This window comes from Aotus nancymaae, unplaced genomic scaffold (genome assembly GCF_030222135.1).
Source record: "Aotus nancymaae isolate 86718 unplaced genomic scaffold, 86718_ANA_hifiasm-v0.15.2.pri h1tg000006l, whole genome shotgun sequence".
NCBI classification, from domain to species: Eukaryota; Metazoa; Chordata; class Mammalia; order Primates; family Aotidae; genus Aotus; species Aotus nancymaae.
In genome coordinates, this window is record NW_026988417.1 from 12,728,169 (window position 1) to 12,742,921 (window position 14,753).

The 14,753-nt window shown below is 35.7% G+C and overlaps 1 protein-coding gene across 2 annotated transcripts in view; it reads right to left on the bottom strand.

Annotated features, from left to right (window-relative positions):
• Positions 1–14,753, bottom strand: part of RAB28 (RAB28, member RAS oncogene family) — a 107,812-nt gene that overhangs the window by 74,237 nt on the left and 18,822 nt on the right. For both annotated transcript variants that reach the window (XM_012464844.2, XM_012464845.2), the window contains exon 4: positions 11,399–11,528. In XM_012464844.2, coding sequence (XP_012320267.1) covers positions 11,399–11,528 — 130 coding nt within the window. The remainder of the gene's footprint in view (positions 1–11,398; positions 11,529–14,753) is intronic.

Sequence of the window (14,753 nt, forward strand, 5' to 3'; positions counted from 1 at the left end):
TTCGCTATTAGTTCAAGCACTATTGTAAATGATGAAGTCCTTAGCTTTCAGAGTTTAGAGTTTAGTAGGGAAATACAGACAAGAATCAGTATCAGATGACAATAAGAATATGCAGATAACTGAAACTTAATAGCTTGACAAAAAGCAAGACTGGGTGGCTCCTTTAGAAGGAAGCTTTAAAAAGATGCATGTTGATGGTAAGATGTCAATGACAAAACAGAGCTAGCCAAAAGCAAAGACAAAAGGGAAAATCATTCCAAGCATAAGAAATTCTACGTATAATACAAATGAACTTGGAATGTTTTGGAAACAGAATAAAATAAACATGCCTTGCACTTATAGTGGGCAAAGAAAGAAGTCTGAGTAGTAGGTAAGAGCTCAATCCCCTAATGTTGGTAAATTTGGATAAGAAGTTTGGATTTGATGTATGATGAAAAACCACCAAAGAGTTTTAAGCAGAAAAGTCACATAATACAATCTGCAATTTGGGAAGAGAATTGTACGAAAGCAAACCTAGGAGCAGGAAGACTTAGGAAGCTACCGTTGTAGTTTATATGAGAGGTGATAGTGGTAAATTAGGCCATGGCCAGGTTCACCTATGAAAAGCCCTTTGCCTAATATGGCAATATAACTGTTTCAAGGTTTTGTTTTTTGTTTTTTTTTTGAGGTGGACTTTCGCTCTTGTTACCCAGGCTGGAGTGCAATGGCGCAATCTCGGCTCACAGCAATCTCCGCCTCCTGGGTTCAGGCAATTCTCCTGCCTCAGCCTCCTGAGTAGCTGGGATTACAGGCACATGCCACCATGCCCAGCTAATTTTTTGTATTTTTAGTAGAGACGGGGTATCACCATGTTGACCAGGATGGTCTCGATCTCTTGACCTCGTGATCCACCCACCTTGGCCTCCCAAAGTGCTGGGATTACAGGCGTGAGCCACTGCGGCCGGCCCTGTTTTTTAAGGTTTTTACATAGCTGAATCTGTGGCCTTTCAGTCATCTCACGCCACATAGGGTGGAAGAGACTGTTAAATTTCAGCCAAACTTCTGTGATATGCACAGAATAGATCACTGACTAACTCTCTTACCCATTTTGAAATTTACCTACCGAGATTTTTCTTACTCACTAAAATAAAAGCATAGCCTTCGATGAACATTTGAACATAACTGTATTTATTTTTTCCAACATTTTAAATTGATGTATAATAATTGTACATATTAATGATGTTTATCTAAATATATAATGTATATTGATTAGATCAGGGTAATCAGCATATCCATCATCGCAAACATTTATCATTTGTGTTAGAAACAATTGGTATCTTCCTCCTAACTACTTGAAATCATACAATAGATTATTGTTAAGTATAGTCTTCCTACAGTGGTCTAAAACACTAGAACTTATTACTAGTATCAAGCTGCAATTTTGTGTCCTTTAACAAACCTCTCCCTAACCCTTACTTTCCCCTACCTTTCCCAGACTCTAGTATAATCTATTTATGACTTCTATAAAATCAACTATTTTTAGCTTCAATATGTAAATGAGAACATGTGGTATTTAACATTCTGTGCCTGGCTTATTTCACTTACCATAATGTCCTCCAGTTACATTCCTGTTGCCACAGTTGACAGGTCCATATTCTTTTTTACGGTTGAATAGTATTCCACTATGCAAATACACCACGTTTTCTTTATCCATTCATCTGTTGAAAACTAGGTTGATTTCATATCTTGGCTATTATTAATAGTGTTGCAATAAAAATGGATGTGCAGATGTCTCTTCAACACACTGATTTCCTTTACTTTGGATAAATAATCAGCAGTGGGATTGCTGGATCATATGGTAGTTCTATTTGTGGTTTTTTGAAGAACATCCATACTGTTTACATTCCCACTAACAGTGTATAAGAGTTCTTTTCCTTCACATTCTCATCAGCATTTGTTATTTTTTTGTATTTTTGATAATAGCCATCCTATCCAGGGTGAAATGATACCTCATTGTGATTTTGATTTGCATTTCCCTGATAATTAGTGATGTTGAAACATTTTTTTCATATATTTCTTGACCATTTGTATGTCTTCTTTGGAGAAATGTCTGTTCAGATCATTTGCCCATTTTTAAAATTGGATTGGTTTTGGGGGTGGGTGTTTTTGGTTTGTCTTTGTTTTGTTTTGTTTTGTTTTTTTTGCTGTTGAGATGTTTATGTCCCCTGTATAATTTGGTTATTAATCCCCTGTTGGGTGAATTGTTTACAAATATTTTTTCCCATTCTGTAGACTAGTTTTTCAATCTGTTGGTTGTTTCCTTTGTCATTCAGAAGTTTTTAAATTTGATATAATCCCATTTCTTTTTATTTCGTGGCCTATGCTTGTGAGGTGTTATTCATAAAATACTTTGCCAGACAAATGTCTTGAAGTGTGTTCTCTACGTTTTCCTCTAGTAGTTTTAAAGTTTCATTTCATCTTGCATTTAGGTCTTTGGTCCATTTTTAGTTGATTTTATTTTATATTTATTATATTTGTATAGGGTGAGAGGTGAAGGTCTAGTCTTGTTATTTTGCATATGGATATCCAATTTTCCCAGCACCATTTGTTGAAGAGTGTCCTTTCCCCACTGAGTGTTCTTGAACATTTGTTAAAAGTCAATTCACTGTAAATATGCAAATTTATTTCTGTATTCTTTATTCCATTCCATTGGTCTATGTATCTGCTTTTATGCCAGTACTGTGCTGCTTGGCTTAATACTGCTTTGTAGTATGTTTTGAACTCTAGCAGTAAGATCTTCAGCTTGCCTGCTTGCTTGCTTGATTTATTTATCTAGCTCAAAACTGGGTGTAGTTGTTCACTGTAATTTCTAATGATCCTTTATATTCTTACAGTACCTCTTGTGACATCTTTTCATTTGTGATTTTATTTATTTGAGTCTTCCCTTTTCTCTTAGTCTAATGGCTTGTTGGTTTTATCTTTAAAAAACAACTTTTGTTTTGTTGAACATTTTGTTTTTCATAGTATCAATTTCATTTATTTCTGATCTTTATTATTTCTGCTCTGCTCTTTATTATTCTGCTCTGATCTTAATTTCTTTCCTTCTAATTTTGGGTTTGGTTTGTCTTTGCAGTCTAGTTCCTTGAATTCATTACAGTTTATTCAAAATCCTTCCAGCCTTTTGACGTAGGTATTTATTGATATACACTTGCTTCTTAGTATTGCTTTTGCTGTGTCCCATAACTTTTTGTATGTTGTGCTTCTACTTTCATTTCTGTCAAGAATTTTTTCAATTTCCTTTTTAATTTATTCCTTCACCCATTGGTCATTCAGAATAATGTTCAATTCCCATTTGTTGTATAGTTTTGAATGTTCATCTTACTATTGGTTTCTAGTTTTATTCCTTGTAGTCAGATAAGAGATTTGATATGATTTCAACTTTTTTTTCATTTTTTGACACTTATTTTGTATCCTAGCATATGGGTCAATCTTTGAGAAAGTTCCAGATGCTGATGAAAAGAAGGTATATTATGTAGCTGTTGGGTAGGTGAAATGTTCTGTAAATGTCTGTTAGGTGCAGTATGGTCTATTGTGCAGTTTAAATCCAATATTTCTTTGCTGATTTTCTGTTTAGGCAATCTCTCCAATGCTAAGGAGTAGGGTGCTGAAGTCAACAACTATTATTGTATTAAAGTCTATCTCTACCTTTTGATTTAATAATATTTGCTTTATATATTTGAGTTTTCTAATATCAGGTATGTATATATTTACAATTGTTATGTTCTCTTGCTGAATTGATCCCTTTATTACATAACGTCCTCCTTTGTCTCTTGGTACAGCTTTTGACTTGAAGTCTATTTTGTCTGATATATGTACAGCTTACTCCTGCTTGCTTTTGGTTTCTGTTTGCATGGAATATCTTTTTCTATCTTTTCACTTTCAATCTATGTGTGTCTTTACAAGTAAAGAGTTTCTGGTAGGCAGCATATACTTGGGTCTTCTTTTGTTTTAATATATTAAATGGTCTGTATCTTTTAAATGAGAAATGTAACGAGTTTAAATATTCAATTCAAAGTTATTATTAGTAGGTGAAGACTTATACGTGTCATGTTATTGACTGTTTTCTGGTTGTTCTATATATCCTTTGTTCCTTACTTCCTTATTGCTTATTCTTATAGTTGAATGGCTTTCTGTTGTGATAAGATTTCTTTCTTTCTCCTTTGTGTATTAGCTCTAGCAATAAGTTTTACATTTTCACATGTTCTCATGATAGCGGTTACTGTCTTTGCACTTCCAGATGTAAGAGTATCTTGAACATTTGTTGTAAGGACAGTCCAGTGATGATGAATTCTCTTGGTTCTTGCCTGTCTGGAAAGGACAGCTTTGCTGGGTATAATATTCTAATATTCCTAGCTGACAGGTTTCTTTTTTTCTTTCAGTACTTTCAATATATAATTCCATTCTCTCCTAGCCTGTAAGGTTTCTGCTGAAAAACTCACAATTAGTCCACTGGCAATTCCCTTATATGTGACTTCACACTATTCTCTTGCTGTTTTTAGAATCCTCTTTTAATTTTGACAATTTGACTATAATATTCCTTGAAAAGGACCTTTTTGGGTTAAATCTACTTCAGGTTCTTTGAGCTTCCTGGATGTGTATGTTCATCTGTCTTTCAAGATTAAGATGTTTTCAGCTATTATTTCAATAAATAAGTTTTCTACAACTTTTCGCTTCTCTTTTCTTCTGGAACTTCCATATATGTATGTTCGCTTAATGTTGCACCATTAGTCTTGTAGCTTTTCTTCATTCTTTTTTGTTATTATTATTTATTTTTGTCTGTGTTATTTCAAAAGACTTGTCTTCAAGTTGCAGAATTCTTTCTTCTGCTTGGTTTAAATCTGTTGTTGGAGCTCGATAGTATTTTTTACTTCACTCATTAAATTCTTCTGCTCTAATATTTCTGATTGGTTCTTGGTTATATCTATCTCTTTGTTGAATTCCTCATTCATAGCACGAATTACTTTCCTGATTTTGTTGAATTTTCTATATATATTCTCCTGTATCTCACTGACTTTCCTTAAGATTATTATTTTGAATTCCACTTCTGGCATTTTATATATTTTCTTATGATTAAAATCTGTTACTAGAGTATTATTACATTCCTTTAAAGGTGTCATGTTTCTTTGCTTTTTCATGTTTGATGTGTCACTATGTTGATTTCTATGCATCTGGTAGAAGAGTCACCTCTTCTAATTTTATGGAGTAGGATCCATAAGAAAAGACTTATTAATACAGATGGCCCTGGGGTGTCAGTTCAGTGGGGATGCATTGGGATTGTTTCTAGTTGGATGCAGTACTGTTTCTCTATGCAGTTTCTTCAGTTGTAATCCACACTAATGACATTTGTGAGTGTCTCAGTGGCCAAGGCTAAGAGAGTTTGTGGCAGCAATGGTGTAACTTTGCCAAGGGTGGGCCTGCTGGGCTGTTTCTCAGGTCAGGGGTACATGCGTGCACATGGTAGGTTGGTCAACTTAGGGTCTGGTTTGAAGTCTGTTATTACTGGCTGGAGTCACAGGTGCACAGCTGCTTGGCCAGCCTGTGGGAGTGCCTGCCAGGGGCTGTTTCTAAGGTCCAGTACATGGCCACACAGCTTCTCAGCTGGCCTGGTCATATGTCTGCTGGAGGTAGCCCACAGAACTATTTCTCAGGCCTGGGATGGGTGCACACGGCTGCTCAGCTGGCCTAGGAGCATTTCTGCCAGAGGTGGTCTGCAGGGTTTTCTCGGACCCAGAACATGGATGCTTAGCTTCCTGGCTAGCCTAGGAGAGTATTTGGTAGGGGCAGCCTATGGGGCTGTTTCTCAGACCTAAGACAAGGATACACAGCTGCTAAATCAGCCTGGGGATGTATTTGCCAGGAGCAGCCTATGGGACTGTTTCTCAGGCCCTGGGCACAGACACATAGCCACTCTACCAGCCTGGGTGTGTCAGCTCCTCAATGGTTCAGGGATCGCTCCTGCTCAAGGGAGGGTACACAGCAGTTTGGCTGGCTCAAGGGCAGGTCTGCCCTGTGAAAGACTGTCAGAATTTTCCTCCAGCTTGAGTGTGGGCAGTGGGGATTGGTTTCCCTGCTGCGCAGGTCAGAGTCACAGCCAATCATGAGCCCAGACTCTAAGCAGCTGAAGCTGTGGTGTTCAGTCACCCATTTGGGCTTGGTGGAATGAAGATGGAATCCCAGTGCTGCAGAGGTCCAAAAGCTACTGACCCCCAGAAGAGTGCACACTCCAGAGGTGGCTCTGGTCTCAAGATGGCACCATGCTGCAGCAGCTTCACTCACAAGGGGTGGGTGGAGGGTGAGGAATACACACCTTGTGCTCCTAACCCAGAGCAAGGCAGCTGTGTGAATTCCTAGGAGCTCTCCAAACTAGAGTCAGGGCTTATGAGAATTGCAGGATTCTCCTACAGTAAGGAATGTAGATGTCTGTGGTGGCAATGGGGACTAGTAGGAATCTTCTCTTACCTTTTCCCTACAAGTCTCTCCTGTCTCTAGACCGATCTGTTATGGGAAGGGGAGATGGGGCTGCAGAGGCTGGGTGTCTCCGTAATGCCCTCGTGGGCTCTCAATCACCAAGTGCCACGTGTCTCTAGTCAATCATCGTGCTAAAGCCATCTTGCTAAAGTTAAGTGTATTTATTAATCCAACAACCAGACAGAGCAAAACAAAGAAATTTCTTTTTTTTAATTTGAAGATGACAATGAAAAAGAATAAGACTAAGATCTAGATTGGCAGGTTCCCATCACTACTTAAAGACTCTTTGTCTCAACCTTTCAGCAAATTAACAATGACTAGCTTAATACACACAGCAGACTCTCAAAAATGTTCAGTGAAAGAATGGCCCTACCCAACACATAATATAAGAACTATCAATCTCTGGCAGGCGGTGGGGGGAGGAGGAGGACAGAAAAAAGATGGTAATAAGGAAGTTCTCTAATAAACATTTTCTCCAGGAAAGTTGCACAGAGCATGAATTTTAGCTCTACTGATTTGCAATTTGTGATAAATCAAGTTGAAGCTATCTATGCTCAGTACTTGTAAAAGGCCATTATGATTAATAAACTAATTTATAGTTACTGGGCAAAAGACCACAAGCACAGTGCTTTTCACACAATATCTCATTTAATCTTTAAATCAACTTTATCCAACATAAACTATAACTCTCATTTCCAGATGGGGGAAACTCAGGCTTAAAAACGTAAAGTAACTTGTATGATATCACACTGCCCTAGAATGAAGCAATTGGGCTTGTAAGCAAAGTTTGTATAAATCCAAAGCTCTATGACCTCAATATTTCATTTAGTACTTAAACAGTAAAACAAAATAACACTAATTAGCATCTGATACTCTTTCAAAATAGAACACAGAATATTTCATTTTAATAATTGTACATTTTTAAGAATTATATATTGAAATAGTTAATGTACTAATGTACCAATCATTCTTTCCATTTCATTAAAAGAAGTCTCTTCTTCTATTAGCCATTTCATTAACCTACTCTCATTACTCTGTATATTTAAGCATAAAATTTAACTTTTCATAAAAATAAGTCCATAATTCATCTTTATATCAGAATATCCTCTATCCTCAGCCCAAATTTCTGAAGTGTTCACTATATTTTAATAAAAAGCAAATAATCTTATAACTTACTGTTATAAGCTCTTAGCATGAAATAAGTTCACACACTCTCTCTTTTTTTATGGAAATGTGTGTTCACCCTCTCTTTTTCTCTCCCTCCTTCTGCTAACTTTAACTAAAAGCTGACTACTGCTACCAAATTTCCATAGCCTACACATTTCTTTTCAACATAAGCTTTCTACTTAAGTCATAAAAAAAGGGACACAAAGATAAATTTTTAAACCACATTTAGGAAGAAGATGACTATGTTTAGGTAAAGAGCGTAATAATCCAGCTTCATATGCCTTTCCATCACAACTCTTGCTTTGCCTTTAACCAGTGTGAAAAGTCTCTTTGTAAATTTTATTGCTTTTTAATATAATTATATCCCCCCAAAAGAAAGTAAGTACATACTACAATACCATAAGAAATATAACATCAGTTTGGACATAGAAATCAAAATATATTCAGGAGACTCAGAGTTAAAGCCCTAATAGGCTTAGCTGCAGAAGGATCTTTCATTATGTGATTACATGAAATTGGGCCAGTGACAGATTATGTAGTAAATAATATTCAGGAAAATATTCATCTATAATATCTTTATCTTACATATATAACATTCTATGTGACTGCATACACTGTTATATAATCTCATTCTGAAAGGCGTATTATAAATACATACAAGAAAGGGGTTATAGCTAAGCCAAAAGTAAAAAAGAAAAACTCTTGACTTTTATGCTATTAAATCTCAAACATAACATTGTATTAATTTCTTACATACATTCAAATAACTTATATGAATATCTGTTTTTAAAACCTGGGAATGCCATCACCAGTCCAGTCCAAGAGCCCATCTAACTCTAACAGCCTGTCTTTGACAATGACCAATGGTGGATACCTCACAAGATAGCATACACATAACATAATGTATATAATTATGCACCACTACACCATTATCCCAAATGGCAGTTAGATTATATCCTGAAAGAAATTAAAATAAATCGTAACTCCTCTCCCTCAGAGACGCTATAATTTCTCATAAGGTAATGGGAAGCCTCCAATAAAGCACACACTTAACCATAATATAAGCCAATGCTTTGAATGACAACTAAAGTGAGAAGCTGAACCCAGAAATAGAACTTAAGCTCATCAAAACATGATTTGCAAAGGGGGATTTTCAATGAACCGAAAAGCATCTGATTCACTCAACTAAAAAGAATTGTTTGCAAAACAGATGAGCAAAATTTAAAGCTTTTAAAAAAGCAAACTACAATTTCTATCCAAGCCATAACATTTTATGATATGTAACACAGTTTTCCAGAGTGTATGATAATGTCTGTATTTTTCACACTTGTGTCATCATGGTTTTAAATTAAACTTGAACTTATGAAATGCTCATCTAGTGTGCAAAGCCACATAATGCAGAAATCTTGGTTTGGTCTTTCAGGAAGCACTGCTTCCTAAACAATTACAGAGAAAAAAAAGGTACTACATTTTTTAAGACCTTTGGAAAAGATAATTCTCTTGGTAATATATGTACGTATTGATTTAACAACCCTTGCAGTCAGGAAATAATACCTGATCTAAATCCTCCATGGTAAAATCTGAAGTCATTTTCTCTTTTTCTGACATCAAATAACTTGGAAAACACTGAGTCAGTCATGTGTTGCATAACAATGTTTCCATCAACGATGGGCCACATATATGATAGTGGTCCCATAAGATTATAATGGAGCTTTTATAACATACTTTTACTCTACCTTTTCTAGGCTTAGACACATAAATACTCACCATTGTGTTATAACTGCCTACAGTATTCGATATGTTAACATACAAGTTTGTAGCCTAGGAGCAACAGGATACCATATAGCTTAGGTATGTAGTAGGCCATACCATATAGATTTGTGTAAATACACTCTCTATGTAATGGTAAATATTAAGTGTCAACCTGATTGAAGGATACAAAGTATTGTTCCTGGGTGTGTCTGTGAGGGTATTGCCAAAGGAGATTAACATTTGAGTCAGTGGACTGGGAGAGGCAGACCTATAATCTGAGTGGGCACTCTCTAATCAACTGTCATCATGGCTAGAATAAAGCAGATTTGCTGAGTCTTCTGGTCTCCATCTTTCTCCTGTGCTGGATGCTTCCTGCCCGTAAACATGAAACTCCAAGTTCTTTGGCTTTTGGACTCTTGGACTTACACTAGTGGTTTGCCAGGGGCTCTCAGAATTTCAGTCACAGACCGAAGGCTGCACTGTCAGCTTCCCTGCTTTTGAGGTTTTGGGACTCAGAATGATCCACTTCCAGCTTCCTTGCACCTTAACTTGCAGACGGCCTATCATGGGACTTTATCTTGTGATTGTGTGAGTCAATTCTCCTTAATAAACTCCCTTTCACATATACCTATATCCTATTAGTTCTGTCCTTCTAGAGAACCCTAATATATACTCTATAATGTTCACACAATGTAACTGCCTAACAATACATTTCTTAAAACATATCCTGTTGTTAAGCAGCACATGACTATATTTGAAAACCTTTACTAATGTCTCTTTTTCTAAGTTACTGCATTGCAGGACTAGGAATCAAAATACAGTCATGTACTGAGTTCAGTTTTATAACTTTTCTCTATCTATCATAGCCCAAGAGACAGGTCTTGAAATTACTTACAAATCTTAATTTTTACCAAGAACTGCTCTTCTCCCTAATACACTCTTTCTCAGGAAAAAAAAAAAAAAAATCTATTTCAAAACAAACCCAAAAATTTAGAAAACGAAATTTATATGAGACACGAGCAAGAAACAATGCCTATAAAATTCCAATATAGACACTTCTTCCTTCCCTAAAATAGGGGATCATGTAATGAAATTTATCACTCAAAACCTCTGGGACAGAGCTGAAACTGCAATGTAATATCATAAAATCTGCAGCTGTGTTGCTGTTCTTAATAGTCCATGCTGCTTTCTTAGACCACAGGAAGCCAAAACACACAAGAACTAAACTTACCTTCACAGGAATTGACTGAAGCAGTGAAGCAGTTATGATAGACCATGCATCAAAACAATTATTGAAAAGATTGTATACACTCTTAGGAATTTTCTACTCAAATAATTTGCTCACTCTAGAAAAGCTGTTTCCAAATATCAACTTTTTCTTTGTAGCAATTAAAACTACAGGATAGGCAAATGTGTTGGTAAGTCCTCAATTGGGCTGCCATAACAAAATGGCATAGACTAATGGCCTAAACCACAAATATTATTTCTCAAACTTCTGGTAACTAAAGTCCAAGATCAAGGTATTGACACTGACAGATTCAGCATCTAGTGAGGGCATTCTTACTGGTTTGCAGACAGCCACCTTCTTGTTGTATTCTCACATGGCAGAGAAAATTATTATCTCTCATGTCTCTTATAAAGATATTAATCCATTCTTTTTTTAATTAAATAGAGACAAGGGTCTCACTATGTTGGCCAACCTTGTCTCAAACTCCTGGACTCAAGCAATCGCCCTGCCTTGGCCTTCCAAAATGCTGGGACTACAGGCATTAGCCACTGTGTCCTGCCAGATGTAATTCTTAAGGGCTCCACTCTGATGACCTAATTACCTCTCAAAAACCCCACCTCCAGATACCATCATTTTGGGGATTAGGTCTTCAACATATAAATTGGGGGTGGTGAGGGGACACAAACATTCTGTCCACAACAGCAAGTAAACTTTACCATACATAAATAAGCAGTAATAACTTACGTTTATTGCCTACCAAGGCAACCAGTGGCTGAGTTTCTGACTCCTCGCTCACTTTCTTCACCACAGTATACCAATCTTCTAAATTCTCAAAGCTTTGATAATTTGTAATATCATAGACCAAGAGGATTCCCTGTCACAAAAGAGTTACAAAATATTTGTAATGCATTACTTGGGGTAAAAATCTTATTGAATACTAGAGTAATCCTTCAGATATGTCAAAATGGGTGTAAAAATACAAATGTTGAGTGTTTCATAGTTACAACTTTCATTTAAATTGCTTACTAGATTGATAATACTAAATGTTTTCGTTCAAGATAAATCCAGCAATTAAGATGCAATGCGAGCTAAAATATAATTCTATCAAAACTGTGGTCTTCCAATAAGATAGCTGGAATATGTTTGGTAAATTACAGAAAATATAAGAAAATCATATCAATATCAAAGAAGCAGAAAAGGCTACAACATCTACAATTCTACCTCTCACTTTCATGAGGTCAAACATTTAAACCTTTCAATAAATAACCATCTGCTGCTACTCTTTTTAAATATTTTCAAAAACAGAGATTCCACGATACCCCTCAATAGGCAATATAAATGTTTAACACAATTTTCTTTAAATGAAATGTCTATTTCCTCTTTTAGTCCACTGTGCATTTGAAGAACTTGAGAGTATCTTTCTTAAACTAACCCTTTATATACTTGAAGACAGTTAGGTAACTCCGTTACCTTCTCCTTTCCAAAGTAAACAAACTCAGTTCCTTAAACTTGCCTCAAAGGGCCTTTTTTTCTATCCCTTTAATCATAGCTGTTGATTCTTCCCAGGACACACTACATATAGATTTTTGACATCCTCTTTAAAATGAGCAATGTAAAACTGGACATAATACTGTAATATGAGTCTGAGCAATGCCAAATATAACAGAAGGATTGCTTCCTGCCTCTTATGTATCATATTCCTTTTAATTTGTCTCATTATTTTGTGTAGGAAGGAGAATTACATATGCACACAAAAATAACAGTACCGCATTCTTGATTCTCATCCAGTTTGTGGTCAAACACTTAATACAAAGCTGTACATACAATATAAGCCTGGACTCTAATGGCATTTATGTCCACTTCTTAGGTTATAACAGTAGTAATCAACTACTTTTGTGCACCTACTGTATACCAGACACATTTCTAGGTCTTCTCATTAATCCTTACAACAATCCCAAAAGGCTGGTATTATCATTCCCATTTTAAATAATAAATAGAGGTTAAAATAACCAAGGTCATACTGATAGGTAAGTGATGGAACCAGGATTTGAATCAAAGACTAAATAATTAAAAACATTCATCTGTCGATTAAACTCTAAGCATTGTGCTGGATTCTACAGATGTAAGTTCCAAATCATAAGGAACTCACAGTCTTGCAGCAAAACTAAACACATAAACAAGTATATAACACAATAGTCATGACCAATGAGACACTGGTAAATATTAATCAACTGACTTGGGGTTCAGGGCCCAGCAGGGCTGACAGTTTGCTATAATGTTTGCCAATTTCCATGATGCTCGCCTATGGTCATTTTTAAGCTATCAATGTGACATCACTGAACACAGAGTTGGAGAGGGCACCATTATATAACATGTCCACTATATAAATGCAGCAGATGTAAACAACCTCGAGAACACAGATAACAGAAATACACAGTAAAATAATTAGTGATAGAGATTAAGTATATAATACCTTTGTTTTAATACAAAAATGTGAGTTTATATATAATTTTTAATTGTGAAAGTATTTAATAACTGGCTCATGAAAACTGCTAAAAAATTAACAATTAACTCTCTGAAGCTAGAGCCAGCCAGCCCTGGCATACTTCTGTTATGACCTTCCAGGACTACTATTCTCTTTTATTAAACCATACTGGCCCCAAGTCACCTAGCTTCTTCAGGTCTCAGGTTTCATATCTCTAAAATTAGATATTTGAGTTAGATGGTCTCTAAGACACCTTTCACTTTAAATGTTCTATAATTTTTATGCAAAATCACTCATCTGGTTCATTTCGGCAACTTGAACATCTATTTCTGTCTGTCTTCCAAGATGCTTTGAAATAATGCCCAACATAGAATTAACTAAAACAAAGAGTATCTCACTTTCCTTATTAAGAATAAAGCCCCAGAACTGATCTCTGAAGGTTAATTTTCAATCTACTGACCCCACCTCCAACTGCCATGGGTGATATTGTATATTACTTGTTGCAAAGAGCTCTACCGTGGAACTCAGGTTGCTGGTGAATTCCAGTCCTGGCCCCAACTATTGATCTTGGGCAAAACTTGTAATCTCACTTTTAAAATATCTAATATGCCTACATTATAAAGTGAAATAATAAAAAAGTACTTATTTTAAAATTAACATACTACATGTAATTGCAGATTTTTTTGTTATCATACTAAGTGAACAAGAATCACATTTTCATGGCAACTTTGAAGTAGGTTTTAAACTTACAAATAAAGCCTAAACCTAGGACTCTTAAGACTTTTTGAACCCTTCCAATTAATATATGAAACCCTTCATCCCAACATGGGACAATACCTGAATATGGTAAAACATATGCAAATGATCTACTGATACTACCATGCAAATGATCTACCATCTACTGACACTCATTACAGGATGAGAGATAGGGAACAAACATTAAAAACCGTTGTTCTAGACCACAAATTGGTAAACTATGGCCCATGGGTCAAATCTGGCCTATACCCTGTATTTATAGATAAACTTTACTGAAATATATAGTCATGCTCATTTGTTTAAGTATTATCAATGGCTCCTTTTGTGCTACACTTGCAAAGCTGAGTAGCTACAACAAAGACAACATGGCCTGCAAAGCATAAAATATTTACTATCTAGCTCTTTTCAGGAAAAAATTGCCAATCTCTGATCTAGACAAATGTATCCCAACATTTTTCAGTTGGTGATTCTTAGAAATTGGTCAGGATTCACAAAAAATATAGAAGGATAAGCTCCTATTCACTCACATAGCTATCTAGCAACATAAACGTCTCCATTTAATGTAAAAACTATTATTATTTTTCCTTGTTCTTGTCATCATAATTAGTGCCAATTTTGACCCTCACCACTGTGGTGAAATTCTGAAATGAAAAAATGGGAAAACAAAAAATATTAAAATATAAAAGGAATTATAGGACTTTCACTTTCAACTCTGACATGTAAAAAAACTTGAAAGTCATCACTCCTGTCCTTACATAAGAAAAAGACAGAACAAACTGAAAAATCAGTGACTTTTCTTGGACTCATCAGAAAGTTGATATTGCAAAGCAAATCATCACCCTGAAATCTGGAGGGACA